General features: G+C 49.1%; 2 protein-coding genes across 2 annotated transcripts; both read right to left on the bottom strand.

The window, feature by feature from the left end:
- Positions 1-29: 29 nt before the first annotated feature.
- kdm7aa (lysine (K)-specific demethylase 7Aa) lies at positions 30-12,708 on the bottom strand. The gene is made up of 19 exons (XM_061761215.1): positions 12,589-12,708; positions 11,315-11,537; positions 7,742-7,827; positions 7,527-7,644; positions 6,985-7,145; positions 5,821-5,962; positions 5,565-5,751; positions 5,322-5,484; positions 4,576-4,663; positions 4,397-4,503; positions 4,194-4,285; positions 4,033-4,119; positions 3,378-3,623; positions 3,179-3,306; positions 2,771-2,889; positions 2,587-2,681; positions 2,293-2,405; positions 1,874-2,211; positions 30-1,390 (listed from the first exon to the last, which is right to left on the bottom strand). Exons 2-19 carry the CDS (start codon positions 11,410-11,412, stop codon positions 1,302-1,304), a joined length of 2,457 nt encoding a protein of 818 aa, XP_061617199.1. The 5' UTR covers positions 11,413-11,537; positions 12,589-12,708; the 3' UTR covers positions 30-1,301.
- si:dkey-97m3.1 (fatty acyl-CoA reductase 1) lies at positions 12,645-27,523 on the bottom strand. The gene is made up of 12 exons (XM_061761216.1): positions 27,349-27,523; positions 23,352-23,612; positions 19,166-19,341; positions 18,853-19,032; positions 18,127-18,304; positions 16,989-17,033; positions 16,791-16,909; positions 16,640-16,707; positions 15,324-15,495; positions 15,100-15,229; positions 14,654-14,781; positions 12,645-14,282 (listed from the first exon to the last, which is right to left on the bottom strand). Exons 1-12 carry the CDS (start codon positions 27,355-27,357, stop codon positions 14,120-14,122), a joined length of 1,629 nt encoding a protein of 542 aa, XP_061617200.1. The 5' UTR covers positions 27,358-27,523; the 3' UTR covers positions 12,645-14,119.
- Positions 27,524-27,833: the final 310 nt, after the last annotated feature.

The raw sequence follows: 27,833 nt of genomic DNA, 5'->3' as shown, positions 1-27,833 counted from the left end.
TGTTGTGTGTCATCAATAATGAGCCTTCCCACTTATCATTTTGTTTTATTTACACGCAATGTTTTTTTTTTTTTTTTGAAAAGCAGAAACAAATATTCATCAACAGTGTCTCAGCTTGCCAGTGTTTCTATCATTTGTTGTTCAGAATGTAAGCAATTTGGGAATCAACACACATGAACACAAATGCCCGAGAGAGGAAAAAAATAAAATAAAATCGAAGAAGGATGTAACAAACCCGGCCCGCAAACAGGGACGAAAGCGGCGGTGGCTATGTGAACAACTACAAACGCGAGCGATTAAAGTCACTCGCAGGTCATGCGCACGTCAACCTGAGCAGAGCTTAAAGCTACTTGGCATCTTTTTCAGATGTCTCCAATAACACTGAGCAGTGTTTCGATGGAGGGCAAAGAAGCAGGAAGAAAAAACATTGTGAAAATGGTGAGAACATCCCCCGTCTGCATTCGTGACGTGGCTGGTGCTTTTTCGAAGGTTCTGTTCATGGCATCATTCCCTGAGAGAGTCAACAACTGCGAAGATCAGCACTATTTCCAGCTCCTTGCGACCTCCCGACACCACAGTGGCTCAGAATACTAAGTGGCACGAGTGGATTGAGGATTGAAAAAGAAGAAAAAAAAAAAGACCCGTTCTAGTCGCACATGGCCCAGGGAAAACAATACAACCAAAAACACTGGCTAGAGGGAGAAGAATTGATAATTAGTAAATCAGCTGCTACATGACAAGCACACCAACGCAAACACGCCACAGTTACAGAAAAACAAAGAGAAAGAACCTCCAAAATATAATAAAACTATCTCTTCATTAATAAATAGATTTTTCAAAAAATCAGATAAAAGGAGAAATAAATTAAGCAGAATATCCATGAGCTTGTCGTTTTTTTTTTTTAAGTTTCCTATTCAAACCAACCGGGGCAGCGATCAGCTCGTAGAAAAAGAAGAATGAAAAAGGAACAAAACAAAACAAAAAAAAAGCTGCTGCCCTTGCGAGTTCTTTATTGCTGGTGAATCTTAAAAGCATGAGCACCATTTTTTAAATCTGCTGCCCAAAATAAAATAAAAAACATTTAAAATACAACTTGGCGTCAAAAGTTGTTTGGTAAACCTCATCGTCATCCTCCATTTTAATGCCCGCGTCGCTCCCTTCCTCGTCCTCCATTTTGTTTCGTGATTAGTGTGCTTGTAGTAAAGTGGTGCATGACCCAGTGTCGGTTGTCCTCCTCATGTCGTCTTATTTCCAAAAAGTGTCAAAATATTGATAAAAACAATCCCCTCGAGAAGGTTTTTTCAGACAAAAACCCGACTGTGTCTGTTGATTTTCAAAATCTTGCCCAGTCTCTGCTTGGCCGTGGCCATTCCTTTTTTGGGACGCTTGCCTGAGAACAAAGAAATAATCAAGTCAGGAAATGTTTACAATGTTGAATACTCTTGTTGTATGTGAGGTTGCTCCGTGTATGTCAAAAGTAGCAGTTGTTTTTAGGCTTTTACTGTAACATCAATGCTAATTTCCATTAGCCTGTTCGTGCTGTTTCACATTATGTGTTAGCATTAAGCTACCAGATGTATATTATACGGTTTAGTGGTATATTTTGGTGTTTAAATATATATTGTTTATGCCTGCATTTCTTTGGTGTGTTCAGATATTTTTACAATATTAAAAGGTGTGTTTCAAGAAGTTTAAATGTATTGAAATCATCTGGGGATCGGGACGGCGCCTTGCCTCGGGTAGCAAAAATCCGCCAGTCATTCAGGTTTACACTGTACTATAATTGCAACGGAATACTTTTTCCAAAACGAAGCGCCTCAACTCAAAATGCCATTAGTGCGAACATGAATTGACTGAGTAACTGCTGTCAAACCTTTCGTGGCTTGATTGCTGACGGGCGGGGGGTTGGGGGCGTGCCTCTTGGAGGGGTGCAGGGGCGGCGACATGTCGGGGTCACAGTACTGGTAGTCGTGCTCCGGGCTGGGGAGGCCCTGATTGTCCCAGGCCTCGCTGCTGTTGCCTTGGCTGTCCATGGGGCTGGCGTCCCCCTGCTGGCGGCGGGGCGTCGGGCTCCGCCGCCCCGCGGGTCCGGACGACCACCAGGGCTCCCGGGGCGAGGCCGCCTTCTCCGGCTTGGAGGAGCACAGCAGGCCGGCCATGGAAAGCATCCCCTGAATGGCTTCTTCCGTGCTCGGTGAGGTAGGACGTTCTCTGCGGGGGGGACCAGAACGCGCCGTCATTTACCCGCAGTGGCGCCCGAATATGGTCGTCCTTCTTGTCCGGGCTACTTACCGTTTGAGTGGTTTCTGCCGAGACTGGTCCAGCTCGATAGTGTGTCCTTTCTGCCTTTGCTCCTCTTCCTCGGAATCGTCATCGGAAGAGGACGACAGCGGTGACACTTTGCGCTACGAGCACAAATTACACTGAATTCAACAATTAGCTCGCAGCTCTTTTATCCTTTTTGAATATAGATCCATTAGATATGCAACATTTGCTTTTACTTCATTTACACACACAAAACAAATCAGCGGAAAAATGTCCCTCTCCGACCATTGTACTTCCTGCCCAAATTAGACGGCTACGCACTTGTGTGGGTGTGTCGCTGTCCGAATCCACGTCCGATGCACACGAGTGTCCCGACGCTTCTTCCCCGAGTTCGCTCTTCACTCTCTGCACACCCGCTGCACCACACGCACGCACACACGCGCGTCAAGTCACAAAATGGTAGACATAAATTTGAGATAATGACTCAACGGTAAGTACGACTGACCCGCGTGGGCGTCGTCGTGCGGCCCCCGACTGATCCGGTCGCACTTGACATCGGCGCTCTTGTTGGTGTCGCCGGTGTGCCTCTCGCACTCCGCCTTGACCACGGGCCGCCTCATATCCCTAAATATGAAGAAAAAAAAAATAATTATAATAATTTATTAGCTGAGGATGATATAAAGACAGAGGAGGGTATATTGATATTTAGCGTAAAAAATTAGCCCCAATTATGAGTGCAATTGGCCCCCAATTTAAATATTTGCCTGTTACTTATTTTTATTTTTGACGTGTTGTGTGCAATGTCTTCCTGTGTACGTCAGCTATTGGAAGGATGACTGGAAACGAAGCAAAACGAAAACCTCGATGTCCGGTTGAGGCTCGAATGCGATTGTGAATCTGGGCCGGTTCTGACCGTATGATCCTGCCGTTGACCAGCATGAGTCTGAGGTGATTCTCCTCCAGAGATTCTGCAGCCGCGGCAGCCGACGCCGTCGACGCCTTGTTGAGCTTCCCGCGAACTTTGGCGCAGAACGCCGGATCCTGAGGAGTCCAAACCGCAGGTTAGGTACGCCCAAAAGGCACCGTGGGAAAAGAGAGTTTTCCTCTCTCACCTCCTCCAGGGGGCCCACCTCCAGCCTCCTCAGCACCTCCCTGGTGTGTCTCTCCAGGATGTCCAGGTTGGACGGCGTCCTGGGCGCCTGCCGCTGCTCCCGCAGGCGGCGGGCGGCGCGCCTGGCCTGCCGCGCCTGGCACAGACGCTCCAGGGTGGCGCGAGTGGACGAGCACCCGTTGGATCCTCCGCAGAGGCTTCCCTGAGATTTGAGCGGCTTGACCCCACCGCCGCTGCTCGGTTCCTCCTGAGGGGCGAGGAGGCGCACTTTGAAAACTGACACCGTCATGTAATGTACAGCGGTGCCTTGAGATGGACTTTTATTTGTTCCATAAACACTAAAAAAAAAAAAAAAAAGGCTTTTAATAGGAAAAATATCAATCTATAATATTGCATTTTTTAAAAACACACTAATGACATAATTCATTAAAACGTACATTATTTTTATTTTTTTTGTAACCACCCACTTTGCTTTAATTCATTGAACATTGTGCTGCTCCTTGTGCTGTGGCCACTTGGGGGCAGTATAACACAGACACAAATAAACATCAAGGGTCACAGCTTCTAAATCGTAAGCTGGAGTGATTTTAGTTGTTCTTCGCAGAGGGTAAAGAATATATGCCTGTGCCACATTATCTGTCGCTATGAATCCTGACCTCCAGGTGGCGTATTTCCTTGGTGAGCTCCTTGATGAGATGGTTGGGCCTGATGTTGTCCGGGACCTCGCTGTTGGGCTGAGTCACCTGAGAAGACATCAAGCCAGGAAACGTCAAGCGACGCGACGGACTACGAAGGAACACGGTGGGCTAGAACACACCTCTCTCTTCAACCAGGTCTTGAGTGCGCAAATGAGAGCCTTCACGCCCTCCGTTAGGTACGTCGGAGGTGGACAGGTGTCTTCTCGGAGCTCTGACGGTGGACGAATGCAATAAAAGCATTTTTAAAAAAATAGTTGAATTTCTTGGTGTATGAGCTTTTTAGCATCAAATTGCATTTTTTGTTGTCAGTATTCAAACTCACCTTTGAGAGTTTCCAGAAGGTTCTTGGCCACATACCAACTGATGGCCTCAAAGTAAGGAAACTTGAAGAGGTCGGGCGTTTTCAGACGACGCTCCATTTCGTAACACCTGGCCAACAATATGCGTCATGAATCCTGAACACTTTCCAGACTTTCATTTTGAAAAGTTGTGATGAAGAACCTGAGCTGCATGCCGATGTTGAGGTTGTGCAGGAAGTTGCCGCCGAACGCCATGCAATCCTCAGAGGTGAGGACGGCGTGGATCCAGCCTGCGGGGGGCGCCACAGCGTCAACATGAATAAGACCCGCGCTACTACGACTGCTACTTGATCCAGTGACGCGCACCGGCCAAAACGGGCCAGACGGGTTCCTGGCATTATCTTATCCAAACAAACAAATACCACTTGGTACAACTTTTATCACCACACACACACGGAGATAAACTGGTTTTTTTTTAACAGCTCTATGTGAGAGAAAGCAGATTTGAGCGGGGGTAGGGGGGCTCGGGTCCGAACCCACTCGGTCGCCCTCCTGCGTCATTCCAACCTCTCGGGCAAAGAGTCGCTGAGGACAATTTAGCAGTTTGATTGACGGGCTCGTTCATTTCAGCAGCGGGAAGCAAACCAGCGCAAATACTTCAGTAGATTTGTCAAGTTATCGGAACTTGAGTCATTCTTTTTCGGACGCCCTCGTACTTCCGTACTTTCGATTCCTCAATTTGTCAAAATAGGCTCGGTACTTCTTTTAATGAGAGCCGATGACGACACAAATTAAAAAAAGGCTAAAGTAAATAGAGAGGCAACGTCAAGTTTTCACTCTTGTACTTGAATCCCATTTCAGAGTCTGTAGAGGAGTTGAATCAGTATTTTTGGTTCTTTTCAGTGTATGAGCTCCATTTGGCCCCCGTGGCCAAAGGAGCGTGCGTACCTGTGGGGATGAGCAGCGTGGTTCCCTGCGGCACGACGCACTTGTAACACTTGTCCACTTTGTCCCCGAAGAAGACCTCGCTCTGATTGGGCGAGGAGCTCCAGGCCTCGTACAGCGCCAGGTTGGCGGCCGTGGGCCTGATCAGGTAGAAGACTTTCTCGCCCTGACCCAAACCAGAGCGCCACACGGTTATTTCCCCCACTTCCCGTAGGCGGCGCGTCTCGATACTCGAGTGCCACTTACCCAGAGGACGTGGTACCACACGGAGGTGCCGCCGAAGTCGATGTGGAAGTCGGTGTAGCTGTCCTTGACGCCCATCAGGCAGTACTTCTGCACAAACGGCTTGGGGAAGAACGAGTCGTCCGGCCAGTAGTTCTCCACCCAGGACATCTTCTGAGCCACGTCGGGCACCTCCACCAGCTCGGACATCCTCCAGAGACAGATTCAAAATGTCGTTCATTTGAATCGGAATAACGGTCGGATCGGGACCGGCGCTCACTTAGTGTCGGAGAACTCCAGGCTGATGAGGTTGAGCACTTTGGGCCGCTGCGGGCTGGTGAAATACTCGATGAACTGGCTAAGCTTCATCTTGGTGTCGGCTTGCCGCGCTACGTCGATCACGTCGATCACTTTGTCGCCACCTGCGGTCAACGCGAGGCATTACACCACTATGAAGCTGCAGCAATAGCAGTCGCCCATTGCAGAAGATAAAGAATATAGGCCAGTGGGTATTGCGACATTGACGAGTGGGACGAAACCCACGTAGTGAGTGGCACGCGGCGGCCATTTTTCAAGCCCCGAGACTAAACAAACGCCGGCAAAAGATGGAGGACAACATCTGTGCCGCTACAAATCGCACCGGGGCGACACGTAGGGTTCTGCAGCTGCTTGTTCAACTTTCCCCGCCAACAAAGACCTTTTATGACCCCACCGCACTTTGCATGTATACACACACACACACACACACACACACACACACACACACACGCGTGCAGCCCAGCTGGCCTGTGTTTGATGAAAGCCAACAGCTGGAACACCAAAGTGCCTGAAAAGAGTCAGTGCAGACAGGCGCCTCACTAAAAAGCTCGTCAACGACTCAAGCCACGACATGGATACTGATATTAAAGGGGGGGGGGGGGGGGGGGGGGGGGATAACTTGCTCCAACCAAAAGCACAAAAATTTCAAGTTTTGGAAAGACTTCTCCCTATTTGGAGTTTTAAAGACAACAAATTAAAATATATATTTTTTTGGCATGGAGAAAATCACAATACAAAAATGTAACCCTCCTCTTATGTTGTGGAGAAATGCTCGTACACTTAAGTTTATATCAAGATATGAAGCGTTACCGTTGAAGGCGTTCAATTGAACGCGAGGCCATATCGCGCAGGCTTACAACCAGCCGGTGGACGAAATGTAATTGGACACCCGAGCGTCTGCTCCGAACACCTGCGCTTCGCGTTCGATAGACGGCAGAGTACGGGCGGTGGGGGTTCGGAAGGAGTCGTGAACTTAACGACCCTCACGGCGGCGGGCTGTAACAGGAGCCGGCGAGCGGCGTGGTCAAACAGAGGCCAGACGTCCCGGAAACGCGTTAGCCACGCACGCTTGGCGTTTCCTTCCTGTGCACGTAAATGGAATTCGCTAGACGACGCGGCGTCTTACCCACGTACTGCTCCACGTCTCGCACGCCGAAGGCGGGCGGCGGCAGCCGGAGGCCGAGGCCCTCCATCTCGGTGACGGCGATGGGGCGGCGGAAGCCGCAGCGCTCCAGGAACTTGGGCGTCACCTGCTCGCCGCGCATGCGCATCACGATCTCCTCGCCGCTGGAAAATCGCATTGTTTACAGTGGCGTCAGTAACAAATAAAATGGCAACAGAGGATGAAAAATCTACATTTAATTTATTGATGTTATGCTCGCACTACTGTTATTGCCCATTTTTGTCTCATTTGTTTTCTATTTAAGGTTTGCATTACCCATCTGGTACATATTAAGGTTTGATATATTCATTCATTTTCACAGTATATTTATTAATTAATTTTGACTTCATTTTGTATTTTTTTTATATATTTGGAGCTTTTGCTTTATTTTATTAATAATTTCAATGGAATTAAGATTTTTGGCTCTTTTGAGTTGGCCATCTTATTGTAACACGTTCGAAAGCTTTATTTTCCCAATCATCGTTGCAAATGTCTCGACGGCGCACCTGGGGAAGGTCCTGCTCTGCAGCTCCTCGACAAACATGGCGGTGCCGGCTTGCACCGGCTTGGCTCTGTCGTTGGGCTCCGTGTAATCGTGGCGGTGCCAATTCTTGCGCCTTTTCACTGGGGGCGGGGGAAAAAAAGTCACATTGAAGCAATATACTTTTTTTCCTTTCTTTCTATAACAACAACAACAACAAGGAGAAGAGGCGAGACTCACTGAGGGAGGGTCCGTGCAGGACGTCACAGTTGGGACAGTGGTAAACGTCGATATCCACCGCATGGTGCTCCTCCACGTGCACGCAGCTGAAAACCGACGTGATAGATGGTTAGATGCAAAAGACACAAAAGAGCGAGCGGGAGAGAATTATGTTTCAATATAAAGAGTCAAATGACACGGTCGGTAGGTTTATTGACAACTCTAAATTGCCCGTAGGTGTGAATGTGAGTGCGAATGGTTGTTAGTTTGTATATCCCCTAAGACGGCGATGGTCGCTCTGCGCCACGCGGAGTCGGTCCGAGATGGACGCTGCGCTTTGATGTACTTGCAGGAAAGCGCAAAGAGGAAAGAAAAGTACGAGGGGGGGGGGTGGCGTTATGTGCTCAGGAAGCGCCACGATCCTGAGTTCTTCACAGTTGCGACGCGCACGGGCGTGACGACGTGTCCCTAAATGACTCGGGCAGAAGCGCGAGCTGAGGACGGAGTGTTCTTGAGGCCAGATGCGCTGGCGCTTCCCCGCCCGCCTCCGCCGCCGCCGCCGTCCCAGCACGTGACTCGGAAGGAGCCGTTAGCGGCGCGCGGCTGTAGTATTCGGCTCATGTTTCCACCACGTGCTCGCTCGGAGGAAAGCGTGACTCGCTCGACGCAGCCTCCCTCTGCGCGCCCCAGCGAGCGACCTCGGCTGACTTTTCCACGGCTGCGGCGGCGGGAAAAAGGACGGGGCGGGCTCCCGAGCGTCACCCGCGGCGGGAGGGGAAATCGGGCTGAGGAAGTGAGGGGGCGCAAGTATTTCCTCGCTACCTACCACACGTGACAATCTTAGCATTTGTACAATGTTTTTGAAACATTTTTTTTACTATACACAGTTATATCACGCTGCAAAAACTCAAAATCTTAAGAATATTTGTCTTATTGCTCGTGAAAACTAATTTGATTACACTTTTCGACTCATCGCCTAAAAAGTCGTGCCGAAAACCATCAATGAAACTAATCAGACGGCCATGTTTGAAAATGTTGTGCCTCTGCGGAGGTCTGATTGGCAAGCAGAATGTTCCTTCCGAGCGCAGATGAGCGCTGGCCTTGGACTCCGTCCACTTCCTGTCATCGGGGGCCTCCTTCCTGTGTGGCGTATTCATTAGCTAGCGCAGTGAGAGGGTTCCATTGTCCTGCGCGGGGCACAAAAGTCCGGAGGCGGCCACGGCCATTATTTTAAGCGCTAAATAAGCACGCCGCACAGGGGAGGCGCTACGCCCACATTAGGGGCACCCGCCGGAGGATCGCTGGCTGGCTTTATCTGACCGGGAGGCCCGCTAACGAACGCGAACACGGCTTTTAACAGCGGCTACCTGGCTGACACGGAAATGGACGGTCCCGAGTGGTTCAACGTCCGTCCGCTTAGCGACAGCGCTAAAAAGGTACTCCATGTTTCTTTAGTGGCGGCTCACACGCCGGGCGCGATGTCGACGGATCGCGCCGTGAACTTGGCTCGCTGCCTCAGTACCGTCGTCACCGCCTGGCGCCTAAATTAGCCAGCTAGCGTGCCACGGCAGCCCGGGAGTGGGAGGGGCTCCCGTGTGATCCAGGCCTGACCCACTGACGATTCCCACAGCTTGCAAACGGACTTCCAGGAAACACTTCCACACAAAGATCCCGCTAAGTTCTCCACAAAACACAGCGAAGGACGGTAAATCTCTGTGTCAAAGGCGATGAGCCAGGAGGAAAGAGTGCTTAAAAGACACAAAATGCCCAAAGTTTGGGATCCTTTCACACTTAACAAGGAAAATAAAGTGCAATGTGTACCACCATGGTCAACAAGCAAGCTTCACAGATACTACAGTAAAACGTGAAGATGGCAACTGAAAGTAGACAAATACCTGCACCTCACATGCATATTTTGTAATGGTATTATGTAGAAAGCTTGAAAATATCTAAACACCACAGCACATGGGGCTAGACAGGACAACATTCCAAATTTCTTTGATTCTTCAGGTTTTCCTCATTGGAAAAAGCTTCAAATGTCAAATTTTGGTCCGCCAACATTAGCCCCGTCGTCGTGTTGGCCCACTCCCAGATTATTTTGGCAGCTCACCCCGTGCCATTACGCAATCGCTTCCGTCATTTCTGAGAAAATGCTTTGGTGTTTTCCTGAAGTGTTGCCGTGGTGACACGCGCGCGCCAACGGGCACGATACGTTGCCACGCAGCCCGATTGGGTGACCCCCAAGCCTGAGATGAACTTTACAGGGGTGTGCCACTGAACTTGATAGTGGACGCACACACGCACAATAAAGTTGTGTAACAATGAGTCACTGGAAGCGCTGATAACGTCGCAGCCACTCGACGTGACTAATACGCGTGGAAGCAGAAGTTGCTGAGAAACACCCAACAAAAGGATGACTAGTGCTAAATAATATCATGAAGGGGAAAGTGGCAGAATAAAGGAGCATGACAATTTTTGTTTGAGCATGTTTTAACATTTTGCGTTCCCACAACAACAACAACAAAAAAATACAATCTCGACTTACAAGTGTCCAAACTTTTTCTAATGACAAATTGCTGCTGGTTTGCATTTTTTTGCTTTGTGTTGTGAGCAAATTTTCTTTAAAGGAATAAGCGATTAAAAGTATGTGATAAATTATGCTCAATTAAACAGTCACACAAACAGTCAAACACACAAATACAAAATGAAAACACTGGCAAGGGGCATGTTGCTAATGATGTCACTCAACGGTTCACGCCCCCTTGAAAACATAAAAACATTTTTTTAGTTAGTCAAGGCACCACTGTATCCAGCATTCACCCAAAAAAATAAGTCCAAAAATGTGCTGCTTTTGAGTGTGTTCTCAAATGCACTTCCAACTTTGGCCTGTAGGGGTCCCCTCGGCCATGTGCCTCAGAAAAGGGGATTTAAATTTCTCAAGCTGTCAATCAAAAGCGCCACCACAATAACAAGGTCCTTGTTCTCAAAACGTCGCCTTTTAAGTCAAACGGGGGAGTCAAAAACGCAACATAATGAGCCGGATTTTTCGCGAAAAAGGGGGCAAAAAAAAAAAAATGGTGGTACAAAATAGAATCCTCGCGAGCCACGTTTAACAATAGGGGAAGTTGCTCGAGGAGCGTGCCAACGTAAATACGTTCGGAAGTCAAGAACCTGACCCAGGAGCCATTTGCATGAAATAATAAAAAAAAAAAAAAAAAAAGGACAACAAGAATGGAGCGCTTTGTAGATGACGCCGAGCTTGACTGACAACAAGCTCGACGACCCCGCATTTGAGAATAAAACTATTTGTCTTTTGTCTCCGTGCGGAATTACAAACAACACAAACTGTCGTGTCACTTGTAGCCCATTCCGACAAAAAGAAAATTAATCAAATCAAATCCAGGCGGTTTCAAAGAAAACCGAGCCCACTTTCTTCAACGAACTCGCGTCAATATACGATTTAAAGCCCCCAAGGCTAAGCTAACTTAGCCACCGGTGCGCCGCTCGGAGAACCGTCGCCTGTTTCGGACGCACCCGCCGTGTTTGTCCCCTCAAACGCGCCTCGGCTGCGGGAGAACACCTTAGCACACGTACCTGCCGTGGAACCAGTCCTTGCAGATGTCGCACTCGATCATAAACCGGCTCACGTCGTAGGGCTGCCGGCAGACACAGTACAGCGGGGCCGCCGCCATCTTGCTACTGTCCCCAAACAACGCAGGAACGATTGCGGGGCGGAGGGTTGGGGTTCGGCGGCCGGAAGTTGCCGAAGGGAGCCGAGTGCAGCCGAAGCGAGGCCGAACGAGGCGACCGCTGCAGCCTGTGACGACATAAAGATTATTGATGATTGGCAATTATTTACAATACCAGTTTTGATAACTTGCTACAATTTCATTGTTGCGTAAATTGACGTGTGTCAAACGATTCGAAGTGCTCTCTGTTTACTTTATACTCAGCAGACAATGCATAAAAAGACAAATAAGCCCCCGGCTACGTCACCATGGAGCGTGGCTGACATGCCCTACGTGCCTGTGCGGTGATTAGCAATGGGAGGGGGGTAGTGGGCACCGCCGACCACCCCTCAGTTTCATCATCCTCCTGCGCCCCCACACGCCCATCTGTTGCAACCCTGCAGAGGCAAGCAGCCCTTGGAGCTCCTTTAAAAGCGCCTCAAAATAACCCGTACAACAGATAAACGCCATGTTAACACAAGTCCAACTAAGTCCACTTTTAATATTACAAACAATTTAGAGAGACTTTGCTTTTACAAGCATTCAATTGAATCACCGACTTCGTTTCAGCGTGACAGCAGCGCCATCTTCTGGCTATGCTGCACGTAAGCCCGTGACGTCATGACGCTATGATGGCGCACACTTTCAAATTAGTTTTAAATCCGGTGATAAATAAAATTGTATCAGGCGAACATGTATAAAAAATGTGTATTTAATGCAATGACCTGCAAAACGACGTGGAGGCCAAATTTAATTCAATTAAAATTTAATGAGCTAAAAGTTCTTTAGACTACATTTAATTATTTCACTAATATAAAGCATGATATATTATATATTTAAAGTTTCTAGGTGTTAATTTATTTAAAACGAATTTAATTAAAAATTTATCAATTTGATTTACTTACTGCATAAATAGATTGAGGTGAGGACCTGTCCTCAGCGAAAACATCTCCATTTGGAAAAATAATATAAAAACAATTTAATACACTCATGGGCCACTTCATTAGGTACACCTGCACCATTTGCGGATTAAAAAAAAAAAAAAAAAAACTTCACAAAGATAATCACTGTCTGTCAACAACCACACACGCATGTCTACTGACTTTTTAACATATTCCAAAAAATGGACATGAAACATACACAGAGGCAGGTGATCCTAATGTCGCGTCCGCCGGTACAAAAGTGGACTGCACGTGTGCGCACTCTCGTCTGGTTTATTTCACACTGAATGAAGCATGTAACAACAGACGCTGGTGAATATGACATCTTGATGGAGTCCGATGAAGTCATTGGTCATGTTTCGAGTCAGTCGTCGTTAACAGTAGTTTGGCCTTCTGCGCTCCTCCGACGACATTTTGGCTCATAATCCTCTTTGGAAAATGAAGAGGGCGCTCACATCATAACACAGAAATAGATGTTGCATAATTTTTTGCTTTTGTCCCTTTTTCTCTTCCTTTCTCTTACTCATAATGGCTCGTCGCTGTTATGCGTTGAGTCAACAACACTGTTTGCGTATAGTAAGACATGATTAGAACACGTCCCAAATGATTTTTTGGTAGTTTATAAGAATAACTATTTACACATCTTTCAAATTAAGAACACGTACAAAGGAATAACTCAAAAGAACAGCGGTAGGTCCTGTCCAAGTTTTGAAACTAAACCTTGTCAGTTAAGTTTAAAAACGGGTCTGAAGGTGTCACTCAGGGATTGGTACTTAGCCCCTTTTGTTTACTCATACAGAAGCATTCTTTGAAGGTGTCCCTTAGCAATGAATACTTAAATCTTAGATTTTCTACCACAAAACCATTGAAATTGACGGTGGCTTTAGACCATTTTGCTATTTTCCCACAAAAGCAATCAAAATTAAGATGTTCTTCAGGGACTTGTAAGAGTCCCTCTTCGATTTTCTCACACAAAATCATTCACAATGGTGTCCCTCAGGGGCGAATACTCATCCCCCTTTGCTTTTCTCACACCAAACACAAGCTTGTCATTCCACATGACTCAAATCTTAGACATCGGACTTTTCCCCTTGATCCTTTCCCTATTGAACTAGTGAAACGTATTAGCACAATACATTATGTTCATTTCTTTTTAACGCTAATATTTCCCTACTTTAAGGAAGCAGATCTGACTTTGTAACAATCTGTGTGTGTTTGTCTTGGGAAAAGCTGGGCTCACCAAATGAACCCCTCTTTCTTTTGTATATAATACGCTGCTGAGGTCCCCTGCGCTAAGCTTTGTGTACAAAGATGAAAAAGTAGTAAACTCATTGTCAGTACAAAGAGGAGAAAAAAGGGGGTGTGGACACATGCTCAAAACAGCAGGAAAGACGGCAGATCGGTTTTGGGGGATGATGAAAAAAAGTCAAATTTTCCGTGTTGTCATCTTCAAAAAGGCAGTAGGTACGCGATATAGAAGACCTGCAGATATCCACCAAGATTCGAATGTCCCACAAAAGAAAAGTTCCTCGACTCGACGTCGAGTTTCAAGTAACAGAAGCAGAAGGCAAGTATGCAGAATGGCGGCGGCGAGGAAAAAGGCGTACTGTTGCATATATTAAGAGAAGGAAAACAAGAATCAATGACACTTTGTGGGTGGACGGGTTTTGTGGACGCTCATGGCTGGCGCACCCGCGTCGTCCCCTACGAGTCCCGCCGAGGAAGCGGCGTCAGTTGGTCAGGGTGCTGGACGCGCGGAAGTAGGACAGGAACTTGAAACACAGGCTGACCACAAAGTACCAGATGTTGCGCGCCATCTGCGAGCGAGCTATGAAGACCCTCCAGATGAAGACCACCAGCACCGTGTTGAAGGTGTAGCGGATGTTCCTCAATCTGCAAAACGGTGCACATTGTGTTACATTCATACAATATGTATTATTATTAAAACAAAACTAACAACAACAAATTTTATAATACATTTTTTTTTTTAAATCTATAATATATGGTTAGCATCATTAAATCAATTTTGGCTTGAACCCAGAATTTGATGAAATATTTGAAAGCAAATGGCAGCTCACTAAGTGGAAGCGACCACCAGAGGGTGCAACTGACTCAAGCTAGCTCCTACACGTTAACGTCACCAAAAAAATGTGTTTCTATACCATTTCCAACCAAATCTATTCAGTTTACCATTACCACAGCTTATATAAGTGCAACACTCCTTATCGCCCTTTTCCGCTGCATTCTTCACTGGAGCAACTTACTTCCTCAGGTGCTGCCTGGCGGCGGGAATGTCGGACATGTCCTCGTTCAGAACGTACTTCTTGGTGCCGATGCAGTAGTTCTCGATGTACTCGGGCCAGTTGAGCTGGCGCACGTCAAAGTTGAAAGTCTGACGGCGGTATAAAAAAAACAACAACAACAAAGTTTGCTTGATAGTGGACGACCACGGCGAAGCTATCGAAAATTCCCAAAGGGCCACTTCAAATTGCAATTGTAGATTTTCTGTCTTTTCTGGCATGTTTACCAAGATTCATGTTGCTAAGTGAAACTAGTTTCGGTGGCTGAATTTTCAAGACATTTAGTTCAGCTTTGACCTGATATCATCCGTCATTAAAGCGCCCACGGAAAGGACCATAAAATATAATCTAGAAAGCAAAATATCTCCCTTTCTGCATGTTTTTGTTTGTTTTTGTGTCGTGAACACTACCTTGCGGTCCTCCGGGCTCAGCTGCGCCATCAGCATGCTAATATTCTCCGAGTTCCACTCCCAATCCTGGGTGCTGAAGTACTCCAGCAGGCCAATGGCCTTGTGGAGCCGATTGAAGATGCGCATCATCCTGCACGAGAACACGACAGACGGGATCGGAACCATTTTCCCCGATGCCGTGAGCGAGCGTACGTCCGAACGCGGCGGCGGCGGCGGCGTCTTACTGCGGCTTCTGGCCGGACAGGCGCAGGACGAGGTCGTAGAGCAGGGCGGGGAACTTGTGGCTGACCAGGATCCAGTACTGGTAGATGAGATAGTTGGACGTGATGTTGACTTTGGGCCGGCGGAAGGCCTGCTCCAGGGGGTTCCTCTTGAACGACGACATCACGTGGTGCTCTGAGGAGGGGCGCAAAAAAACAATGAGCGCGTCCCGGCTGCAGCGGGAATAACGAGGCCCGAGGAGGAGCGCCGCGTGACGTCACGGCACGCCGGGCCTCTGTTACCATGGCAACAGATCGGGAGATGGCCAGATGCGAGGGGACGGCGGGCTTGAGGCCCTCCAAGATGCATACAAAATACATCAAAATAGAAGACGAGCGCAGAATAGCCCCAACGCTAGCTAGCTAGCTGTTCTTTCTCTCGTGATGACAACGATGATGGTGACGCCTAATCCGGCTACCGGCCATCTGAGAGCAATTCCAGCGCACTCGCTAATCTGACAGGAAGCAGCAAAAAAAGTGAACCCCAGCGCCTCCGCTGACATGCCGCCAGCCGGATATCCTGCCGCACACCTGCTAATCTGACAGCCTCATGACATGGCATCCAATAATACTCTGGTTAGTGTCCAAAGTAGGGCACGTGGGCCTTTTTGTATCGGCCTGCTGTGTATTGTAAAAACAAAATACATTTGATTATAATAGTAATACATAAATAAAATCAAATGTCTCCCAATTCCTTCATTGTTTTACAGGTTTTCTCTTTTTTTTCTACAGGTAAGAATACAAAAAAAATGCAGTGTGAGGATAAAAAAATGAGGTCAGCTTGTTCCTGAAGCTTTCTCTCAGATATTGTATCGCTTTGCTGAGACAAAACAAGAAGTCGGCGTCCGGGGCTGGGGGCCGCCGGTTGCGTCAGGCACAAGACGACTAACTGCCTCTTCCTGATTGGAGATACGACCTCGCTTAAGGAGGAATAGAAATGGTTTAATTCTTTACATTCTGATTCTATTTAATCAAGTCATTGCTGTATGTTTTTATGAAGTATTCTGTTGTATGAATGGCAACCAATGGATATGCAGGTTCATTGTATCTTCTGTCGTCGAATGGAAGCGCATTTAATTATTCTGCCCGTCACTATACGTCACTGGCATAGATAGATGAACAAAAAACATGACTCGTAAGTCATGACGACTTTTCGGACAAATTAAGTACAATTGGATCACAAAATGACTTCTGCTTCTGCTTCTGCCACAATTCCCAAAGCCAGCTGGGGCATTTTGGAGAGCTAAAAATACAACGCAGCTCAACTTGACGGGACCTACCTATCTCGCCCCAGTGGAACGGGTTGATGCCGCCGGTCGTGCAGTTGTACACCAGAGCCGTTTTAGGTCTTCGGGAAAAGTGTGGGAAAGGCGGTTAGCGTCATTTTCTACACTTTGAACGGGTCTTTAAACGCATCGCGGACCAACTGACTTGTGCACGGCCGTGTACCAGCCCGCTGCCAGCGTGAGGTTGATGACCACGTCCACGGGGATCAGGTCGGCCACGGCGTCGTTGTTGGCCCACATGGTGCGCAGGATTCCTTTGCCGGCCTGACATGCACACAAACGCACACGACAAAACGGTCACGTGCGCGCGCGCATGTGGTGTGTTCAAGGGAGGCTTACTTACGGCAATAAAGACGCCGCTCGGTCCGTTGAAGTTGTCGATCCAGCCCTGAGGAGAGATCAGGAGTTCAATTAACGACGGCAGAGACACGCATGTGTGCGTGCGCTTGTGTTACGGCGGTATCGTGTTACTTCCTGCGGCGGGGGAAACAGCCGCCGTGATTGTCAATTAGACCGCATTAAAAATGCACCAAGAACGCCCAACGAGGAGCCTGGCTTGCGTCGAGTTGAATAACGTGCGCGACGGGAAAAGATGCGAGGCCGACGCTCGCGCAAGATGACCGACGACGACAAGTATTATTTTTATCTCCCTTACTTTTTATGTCCACACTGACGGAGGTTTATGTTCAAAAACGGATGATTTGTCGATGGAATTTGACTTCATTATAGAAAGCATCAGTACGATCAAACGGCAAAGCATCTGCGCCATGTGATCTGGAGCAGTTCAGAATCAGTATTTATCTAATTACATGACAAAGTACATTATTCAATTAATTGGAAGCTGATTATTAATTGTATTAAAGCAATGCAGTTTGCAACAGTTTTGCTAGTCGAACTTGGCTGTGCCAAGTTTCGCTCTGACCGACCAACCAATCAGAGGAGAGAAAAATGCTGACGTCGTCGGGGGCCAGCGCTCTGGCCTTGTGAGGACGAATTTGAAAACGGATTGGGAAAAGAAACAGTCCCATTGCTGTTGTAGTTTATGTTACAAGGGCCAGCACCACTGATTATGGAAGCCTTGAGCAGATTAGATTGACATGGAAAAAGGAAAATTAAAAAAATCGGCTGGCGTCAACCATTTCCTCAACAATATCGAAAGCGGCTCGGTCTAGACCTGGGTGACAAAAGTGTAAGAAAACTTGCTTTTTCTCTCGTCAAAGTTCTGAGAAGATCGTCTCGGAAGTGTAATCCCGCCGGCAGACAGCCGGGAAAGCCTTGGCGACGACCGCTGAAGATGTCTTGGACAGATGAAAGCAGCTTAAGTGTGAACTTTCCCTCGCCTGCTTTCTGGCCCACATGTGAAGCAATTAGAGCCGTAATCCTCGCCCACTTACGATAAAAGCTGCCGGGCAGCCGCGCGGGATTACGAGATCGATATCCACACCGCGCAAAGCGGAGGAGGGGTCACGCGAAGGGCTCACCGGGAAGGGCTCCTGCCAGCTGGCCCCCACGATGGACGGCCGGATGATGCCGATATTTAGCTTGTCCTGCTTCTGTTCCACCACGCACTCGGCCAGCGCTTTGGTGTACGTGTACGTGTTGGGCCGATCGCCGATGAGGCGCGGCGTGATGTCCTGCACGATGCTGTCGTCCAGCCACCTGAAAGCCGAAGGACACGTGGGAAGAGAATCATTACAAGCTGCCAAATACGTATTTACACGTGGGAAAAAAAACTAAAACACTTTAGAATAGATAAGACATACAAATAAAGTTTCATTATATACAAAAAACCCTCACAAATTAAAATAGTCACCTTTAAAATGAATACATTAAAATAAAATTAATTTCACAAAATGAACAAGACAAAAAATAAAAAAATCCAACCTAAAAATTAAGTAAAATGATATGCAAAAAAAGGAAAATCACACTAAATCAAATCTCACCTTCAGAATCAAAATAAAATATAACCCCCCAAAAATACGGCCATAAATGTTTCTTTGTAAAATAAATGAAAATAAAATACATCCACACAACAGACTAAAAAAAAAAAAATCGAATAAAAACAATTCCACAATTAATATTGCCGGAAAATTAAATGTGGCACCTTTAAAAGGACCAAATGAAATGTTAAGAAATCCACCAAATAGTTTTTCGAAGCAAGAGCAACCTGTCAGGGCTCATTTTCCGAAAACAGCCCACTCACTCACTCGAGGGACTCGATGAGCTTGCGGGGCTCGACGGGCGGCGGGTAGATGACCTCGTCGATGTGCTTGCGGTTGCAGTTTGCATAGGCGGTGGAGATGTGGATGAAGGCTTCCAGGTGGCGCATGCGCTGGGCCAGGCCGAGGAGCTTCTGCGTGGCGATCACGTTGAGCTGCACGGCGTGTCTGGCAAAAGGGAGAACGGGAAGTGGCGCTCAGGTGGGCACACTTTCTACTAGAAAACGATTCGCACTTCCTCTCATATCAACTACTTCATTTTTGCCCGTACCACCCAACCCCAATGACATCAAATATTTACTTGAGCGACTCGTCGAAGCGGATGGTGGCGGCGCAGTGGAAGACGATGTTGACGCAGGCGGCCAGCTTGTCGGCGTCCTCGGGGCTGATGGCGAGGCCCGGCTGCGTCAGCTCGCTGCTGACGGGTACGATCTTCCGGTGGAAGCCCGGGTCGTCCTCCCGCACGCGGTCGAAGACCTGCGAGAGGGGACAGAGTCAAATACGACCATTTTCAGTCCCAAAAAACGGTCAAATTCATTGTAAATGGAATCGGGGGAAATTTAACGGAGCCAGGTTCTGCAGGCTGGAAATGATGGCTCACTTCATTAAAGTCAATTGCAACTATTACAGCAGAAATACAACGGCTGCAGGAAAGCTCACCAAAGTTGGGGCTGTATTCCTGTAACTTTCGACCGTCGCACTTCACTTGCTCATATTTCTCATGAAGAGTCATTCTGCTGGACTTTGCTCATTCGGTCGCAGAGGCCTTGCGCTTTTCAACGTGACCAAGTTGAGCCCCGAGCCTCCGCTGCCTTTATCCTGATCGCGTCTAACGGGCATTGCCGAGCTGAGTCAGCGTTCGGAGGGAGGCGTGCGGCGGACGATCGTCAGCGGCGTGTTTCCCGATGAAAACGCAGTGCTCGCACAGGTGAGTCAGCCTCTTTTGTCAACGTGCGTCACCACAGGACGGGGCTTTTTGAGGGGTTTCGTACATTTCGTAATCAACAGCGGCTAATGCTACCGATCGGCATTTACCTCCCCGTCCGAACCGGATCCCCCCGGCAAAGCGTGCGGATGACTTCCGGCGTGTCGACCCGTTTACGCTTCTGCCAGCGGCTGACTGCGGGGCGGCATTCCGACACGCGGCGAGGGATTAAGTGAACCCTGCGTGCACACAAGCCCGCCCCTGCCTGATAAAGAGTTCTATTCTTTTGTGAACACAGAGCGGGCAGCGTGGGTTGACGAGGGCGACGGGTAGCAGTCGGATGCTGCAGCAGCAGATGGAGAAGGCGAAGAAGAGGGATGGTTATGAAATGCCCCCTCCCCGCTGACGGGAGCAGATGCCGACTCCGACAGCTGTTTGCGTTCGTGCGCCGCAGTAAGGCCATCGCCTGGAAACGAGTGGCAGTGGTGGTGGGGGGGGAGGGGTGCGCGCGTTTTCTGCACTAAGCGTTATGCAATGCTAACGTTACGGCCCTGCCAGCCAGCAGCTGGCACCGAGGAGGCGGGGCGGCTGTGTCGTGAGAGGGGCTAAAAATGTTGACAAAAACGCAGGAATGCCGGAGCAGACACTGTTGTGATTCGCTTGGCTCTGCGGTTCCTCAGCAACACTGCTACATCCGCAATTCCTTAGGGGCAATGGACAAGCGACGGCTTGTAACTCAAAAAAAACCTGTAGTTAAAACCGAAAACCCAAGTCAAAAGGACTCCCGACTCAAGTGGGTTTCGGGCGCACACCAAAGCTGCCCGGCAACTGATTTCAGTCTTATCAGAGACCGCGACTTGTCAAAGTCTGTCTACGTCTTCCGCTGCTCAACTTCCTCAGTGGCGGGGGAGTCGTCCGCAAAGATGATGGCAAGGTCATCGAGGTCGGGCCGAGGGGGACGACAGCGCAGCTTCAACGGCGGCTTTTGTGCAAACGGGCGACGCTGTGGGATTGTCAACGAGCTCTTTGGTGCCAGTCACTGACAAACAATAGCGCCACACAGTAACCCCTGCAGTCTCGTGCTCACTCACTTTGCCCTCCAACAAGGTCAATGCAGAAAGACATTTCTGGAGAAGAACCGTTTGTACCGGACATTTATTTTTTAACGGCCACCAGAGCCATAAATCTCTAGTGAAGAGGTCTGGAAGCGGCCAGACACTCACGGCGATCTCGTTGCAGCCGGGCAACCCGAGTCGCCATTGAAGACGTTCCCGGTGTCCAGAGTCGTCTTCGGGAAGTCCACGTAGATTTCTCGTGGTCACTCCTACCTCTCCTTTCCATTTGCCCCCGATCGATCAAACTCAGAGAGGACGGAACGTTGGTGTGGCATCATTCTCCCGTCATCCTCATGAAGTGCCGAAGGCGTTCGGGGTTAAGTCAACATCTCCCAGTCAAATATGTTTGATTGTGACAATCCGAGCGCTCAAAGGTCAACCCCCTTGACAGCCCTGCCGAGTTACGAGGCGAGTGCGCAGAACGGGTTTTTCCTCTCACGGCTTTTTTTCTTCCTTTGTCCTTCGACCTGTCGGCGGCCTAGCCCCGCCCGAGCGAGCGGTCGGTCGACGGAGCCAAAGAAACGGCTCGCGGCGACCGAGCGTGTCAGACGGGAGCAATCGTGAAAAAAATCGAGATGGGACAATAGGCTTTAGCTGGTCCTTGGACGTACCACTCTCTTTTAACCCAGAGGCAGAGTCGGAAATACCCGAGATGTGGAGTTTCTCGAAATGCCGGTGGCATCGCATTCCAGCTTAACGTTTCACACTGATCTCATACAGAGGAGGTCGTCGTGGCGGTCACACGACTCCGAGGTGTTGAAGTCATCTTAACAATTTCCCTGAAATAACCTGAGCCTGATAGGCCGTGGTTCTCATCCAGATGCCAAAAGCGGGAACAATGGTTTCTTAACCGTAATAACTCCACCGGCGACACACAGCGTGCCAATCTGTTCCAGAAACTGGAGATAATTTGCGACCTCATTATTACACAGAATCACACATTATTACGCCCGGTTCCCCTTTGACCGTCTCTCCAGGGAGGAACTACCGCCTCGTCACATGCAACAGGATCCGCATCAGGTGCTGCTCGGCAGCACAGACATCCGCTTGTGAAGCTTTTAAGGGCGTGTAACATGGCTTGTATCTCCAGTGAATCTCCTTGTTGTGATCTTGTCACGCCGCTGGCGCAGCCAAATGCATTATTCAATGGCCGCCGACCTCTTCGGGAATACATAATGTTCCGCGGCGGCAGGAAACACTCGATAAAGACGGAGCGCGAAGATGATCTGCGGCAGAGAGGAAGCTGGAATACTTCCACCTCATGTGCAGAAAGTGAAACTCTACAGATGCGCTTCTCAAACCTTTTTTTGCTTTAAGACGAGAAATGATTAGTGCATTGTTTCCGACTGCTGTTCACGCTCCTCCCATGTGAACCCGTCCTGCGGGATTGCACCTCGCCCACCACCGCAGGGAGCGCAGGGCCCGCCGGTGTGCCGTGGGAGGTTTAAAAAAAAAAAAAAAAGGCATTCTGCAAAGCAAAGAGAAGAGAGCCAGTGTGCCGGACGCCTCTGCCGTAAAGCGCCCGACGGGAGGACCCGGCGAGGGCCCGAGAGCGGTGCGCCAACGCACAATGGGATCCCGATCCTCGGGAAGGCACCGCGGCACGGGATATGCAGCGGTTACCTAGCAACAGGTGTAAGAAGGGATGAAAGGGCGACTAGAGAGCGCCCGCTCCCTCATCTGGCACTTGATGCTCGAGCGTGGAAATGGAAGGACGTCAGGTTAACGCACGTTTGGTCTCCTCTTGGCAAAAGAACGACAATGGTAAAAATAGACATGAAAGTGCAGTTGTGTGACAGTTTGAGGCCGCGGGCCCACCTTGCGCGACGTCGTTCCTGGGCTTCGATGAGTCACGCTTTGCCGCCCCCGCCCACTCCTCGACTGCCTCACCACCCGGCCGTCCTTGTGCCCCCACAACATCGCACAATCACTCCGGCAACAGTTGCTGATTAGAGGTGACGCGTCAATTTATTTTTTATTTTTTCCCCCCTGACCAATTTGGACGCTCATCTTCCCCAGCTACGTACGACAACTTCTTGTGGCATCAACTGTATGTTTTGCATCACTATCGCGTTTTGAATGAGGATTTAACTCAAACAGTGCTGGGACGTAAATATGTATCCGTACGACTGTACTTTAAACACATTTTTCAGCTATTTGTACTTGGGAGTATTTCTCTTCTGACAACTCTTTCCTTTTAGAAAGTCTCTACATTTGAGAACAGCTACTTCCTTGTTTGTCAAAAGTGGATCATAACCTTTTTAAACCTGCACAACATAAAACAGACTTAAAGAAGTAAAGGAGTTGACTCCAAAGGTGTCCAAAGTCCCGACACCAGTTTTACCAGTCGTCGCCAGGATTGCGATCCGTCAACTTTTCCATTCGGCCAGCGTCAAGTCGCGGAGAGTATTTTTGGAACGACGGCGGGCTCAACTTCTCAACCTCACCTTGCACTTCATCATGTCGTCGACCCGCTGCTGCATGGACTGGCCGGCTTTGGGTCGCACCAGCAGGAAGAGCGCCCGCACCTCCGGGCAGCACCGGAGCAGCTTCTCCACCAGAACTTTGCCCATGAAGCCGGTGGCCCCCGTGATGAGCACGTTCTTGCCGGCGTAATATTCGGCGACAGACACCACGGGGGTGACGTCCGGCGGTCCGGTCCGGACGTCTGCTTGCTCCCCGACGGGGTCCCGACCTTCACACGGATCCTGCAAGCGGGAGAGCATAGGAACACTTCCAAATGATAATCCCAAAACAATTCCCATCGGGAAGCACGATCCAAAATTCCCACCAGTGACTGTTTTGACTCAGCTTTACGACCGGTTTTCAACGAGCGCGGCGCCCGTTCAACTCGTGGAGCTCGCCGCCTCTTCCGATGCAAATATGGATAACGGCGGACCCAGCTGCGCCTCTCCCGGCGACACGCAAAGCAATCCGGCCCCGCCCCGCAATTTAATTAGATCATATCCCGCTCGACGGCGGAGTGGAATGGAGCGTGCGCCATTATTTGGGCCAACCTGATACGATAAACCGGGCGGCTGCCGGTTCATTTCAGACTGCGGGCACCTCCTGCGCGATCCAACTACAAGTTAAAGTTAATAACGTCAACGTTTAACAGCAGATTTCTTAAAAAGGACAAAGTCCTACTTTATTGCGAGTTTTTTTGCTGCATCACGAGTTGTTCCGTCACACTCGACGAACAGAGGGTTGACAGACAGAAGTGATTTTTTTCCAGATTAGACACAAAGCCTCTTAAATAATGTCCAAATCTTTTGAGTCATTGTCGTGAATGTTCCCCGGTTCATGTTCCTCAATCTGCTGTCCCTGTTTTGATCTCAGTCAATCAAGATCTCAACCGCGATTGACGGATGGTGGTCGTGTGGACCCTGGGAGAGTTTCCCCAAACATCCCCGGTGGGTGAGAAGTTCTCTGGCAGCGAGGATACATCCCGAGCCTGGCCGCCGACCAGGCCGGAAGCATTTTCTGGCAGCGGCGGCGTGACATTTCTCCAAGGCCGAACTGACATCGGCACGTTTGTCAAGTCTCGTTTGGTACACGGGATCCGCCGTCTCGCAGATTCCCGGCAGGTCGGCCCGAACGCTCGAGGAGGAAACCAAATCCCCCTGAGCTGAACGCGGCCCGCAGAACCAAACAACGCTGTGTTTGCTCGCTTGCTTCCTTGCCGCCTGCTGTATTAAAGTACAGCACGTCTTCGAAAGGCTTTGTTTGAGTTATCCTCCGCTGAAACTTGCACACATCTAAATAAAAGTCCAGACTGTCTGACCCTCTCAAAGCACATTCCCAGTGGATGTGAGGACCCGGTTGGGGGCGGTTGTGGGTGGGCAGCATAAACTGGCCGCGGATTAGCACCTGACAAGGGAAACGTTCCTGCAGTGTCCACAAGTGTCTGGCTTAAACGCCTCAAATGCCGGATGGATGCTACGCTACCGCGAGTGGTGCAACGTACTGCACTTGAGTGGAATTTTCAAGTACTTTTCGGACGACTGCGTCGATGCCCGCGGCCCTCCATTAGCAGCTGAACCCGGCGGGGCCGTGCGTGCGCGGGGGACGGCCGAGCTCGACAGATGCACTCGGGCTGAGAGCATTACGGACGGACAAAAGCCGGCGAGAGTGGCGGCGGAGGGGGGCGGGCGATAGAACGCTGGCACAATCGCGTTAGTACGCTTGAAAGCTGGCGGCGGCGAGATTGAAGGGAAGTCGCTCGTACAACGGAGCGGGGAGAGAACAAGCCGCTTTAAAATAGTCCAACAAATGCTAACACAAGCTGACAGGAGCCAGCATGACGTGCATGTAAAGACGAAAACCTGACCGCGTTTACTGAGGGATGGAATTAGCTATGAGGCATCGGAGGCTAAATGGAGCGCGCTACCCGGCTGTGACCAACAGAGGCGCCGTCAACCGGTTTGTGGTCTAAAGAAGAAGAACACGACACCAGCAAGTCGATAAATTTCATTGCTTTTGGGCGGAAGCCTCACATGTCCAAAAGAAAAATCCAGATTTTACGTATTTAAATTTTAGGCTGATTTAAAAAAAAATAATAATATAAAAGTGTCTTTTTAAATCTGAGGCTACATTTAAATATGTAAAAAAATTAAATAAAATAGTGTTGAATTACAACACGTTTTCCTCTTTCAATTTTTGATTTGCCAATTTAACATGTGCTGCACATATTAAATATCGAACATAAAACAAATATTGAAATAAAAACAGCAATCGAGCAACAGTAATAATAAAATAAAGAAATTCTCACTAAAATATACGTCTTTGAAAGCAAACTCCTGCCGCACCTCCTAGTAAGTCAAATGTCCATTCCCAATTATGAAAATATCTGAAAGTTGACGCCAGAAAGTGTTTCCTGTGAACAACATGGCAGACATCGTGTCTGCGCTTCTGGAATTCGATCTGCCGCCCGGCCCGGACCGAGAAATCCACACTTGCCCGCCGCGGCCGAGAGGTCTCGAAGGCGAATTTGACGTTTCATTTCTTAAAAAGGACGTCACGGTCGCTGATCTTTGTTGTCTTCTGCAAAAATATTATCCCAGACATTTTCACAGAATACAATCAAACAACAAAGTGCACGAGAGCTGGTGTCGGCCACAGCTTACGGCTAAACACTCACGCAGACTCGCCGACGTCTCATCATCCCGCTGCCGGCAAGTTTTTAAACGCCCATTTTTGGGTACAAACGTGACTTCACGTGCTACGTCTTTGCATCAGCATGGTTCAAGCTAAGGTTCATGTACAGCATGGAGGACTGGGTGACAGCCAGTGAGTGACGCTCATTGGTCCCATCAGGCCTCTCCATCACCGCCTGGTGACACGCCATTGACGCCACGCCCTTCTACGTCGGGGTTCAATGTCGTGCCACCCGTGCAGCGCCCGTCATCTCTGGTTATTAAAAGCACACATTGTGGGAGGGTGCGGCGGGGAGGCGATGCAAGGTGAACCCCTGGGAAACTGCCCATTGGGGGAAATTCTGCGCTTAGTTTCCCCTTAGTATTACTACTTATAATGCAAGTGTCCTTAAAAAAACTTTAAAAACAACAACAACAAAAAACATCCAAGTAAAGTTAAGTCATGACACGCAGAGCAAAAACGTCACATAATCATATAAACAGCAGAAGCGTCACATTATACATTCTGGTTGACTTTAAGCGAAATAATCCCATTCAAACACATTCGTCAAAGCAGATGTGGTATACAAGGCCAACTTCCGGTTTGGTCACTGAACAAGCGTACAAGAGCAAATTGTGAAAACAAACAAACAGGAACACTTCGCCTGCATTATTCGGTGCATTATTCCCATTATGTCATTATTTCGTGTCGTACCTGCAGCCAAAATATGAATTACGGTCACAGCAGCTTTTCAAAGTGGGAGTGCGACTTCGACACGTCAGGAAATGGCTACCACTAGCTAGCTGGCTAACTAAGTTTCAGTTAAAAATGGGCTCCGACTGAGGACGTAAATCGCAAGAATAATAAATCATATAATTTGAAACGATGGTGTCTTGTTAAAATGTCACTTTACATGTCTCATTTTGAAAGCTGCCGTCCTCGCTTCCGGTATGCTCGGGCTAACGGCTGCGAGCTAATCGGCGGCTCACTGCCTCTCCCGTCGCCCGCCGCCCAGCGACCAAAGACGGCTACGGGCGGCTCCGCATCCGCCCCCTCTCCCCAGGCCCTCCGAAGTAACCACCCCACCAGCTTAAAGCAACAAAACGACGCCGATTGTGCAGAAATATCATGTTGATGCTTTTTAACGAAATATATTTGTCCGCCGAGGAGCGTGGGTGCCACCACGCAGCCGACAAAAAGCCAAGATGCTCCGCGGGTCCTCCTCGGTCCCACACGGGCCCGAAGTCGACACTCAACCCGCCCTTTGCGATTCAAAAAGACAAACACCAAAAAGAAACGGCTTCTTACCGTAGACATGAGCGGCGAGCTTGCTTCGCTCCTCTCGCGCCTGTCAAAAGAGGCAGTGCGGTGTGGCAGCTGCGGTCTCTCTGCCTCCTCCCACCGGCCGCCCCCCCTCGACCAACTCGGATGCTCTCACCACCGTCGCGGAAGAAGAGGGAGGGGAAAAAAAAAAAAAAAAAAACCCCCAAAACACCTCAGCCCGGCCCCGACGACGACAAATGTGGTCGCCGCCCGCCCCGCACAACGCTAAATGAGTGGCGACGGTACGTGTCACCCCAGCCGTGGCCCCACCCCTTTCCTCTGCTTTCTTTCGGCTCGCCGCGACCAAACTCCGTTGAAATTTCCGCCGACTGACGGAGAACTTCTCAGTATGGACGCAGCGAGGCGTTTGCTGGAAGTTAAAAGCACTTGGGACACCGTAATTGTCCGCGCCGGTTAATTCGGCGTGTGCCAAACACAAAATGGAGCCACATAAATTTAACTAATGTACA

This window comes from Phyllopteryx taeniolatus, chromosome 22 (genome assembly GCF_024500385.1).
Source record: "Phyllopteryx taeniolatus isolate TA_2022b chromosome 22, UOR_Ptae_1.2, whole genome shotgun sequence".
Classification (NCBI taxonomy): domain Eukaryota; kingdom Metazoa; phylum Chordata; class Actinopteri; order Syngnathiformes; family Syngnathidae; genus Phyllopteryx; species Phyllopteryx taeniolatus.
This window is presented reverse-complemented; position numbering and strand designations above follow the sequence as displayed.

What these genes read in the sequence shown, in the direction of transcription:
- kdm7aa (XM_061761215.1), bottom strand. Translation starts at nt 11,412, where the DNA reads ATGGCGGCGGCCCCGCTGTACTGTGTCTGCCGGCAGCCCTACGACGTG. An exon ending in TGTGGTACCACGTCCTCTGG is followed by an intron (nt 5,485 to 5,564) that starts GTAAGTGGCACT and finishes GGTTTGGGTCAG; the next exon opens with GGCGAGAAAGTCTTCTACCT. An exon ending in AGGAAATACGCCACCTGGAG is followed by an intron (nt 3,624 to 4,032) that starts GTCAGGATTCAT and finishes CTCGCCCCTCAG; the next exon opens with GAGGAACCGAGCAGCGGCGG.
- si:dkey-97m3.1 (XM_061761216.1), bottom strand. An exon ending in GTTCCACTGGGGCGAGATAG is followed by an intron (nt 15,496 to 16,639) that starts GTAGGTCCCGTC and finishes GCCCCTCCTCAG; the next exon opens with AGCACCACGTGATGTCGTCG. An exon ending in CTGTCCGGCCAGAAGCCGCA is followed by an intron (nt 15,230 to 15,323) that starts GTAAGACGCCGC and finishes GTTCTCGTGCAG; the next exon opens with GATGATGCGCATCTTCAATC.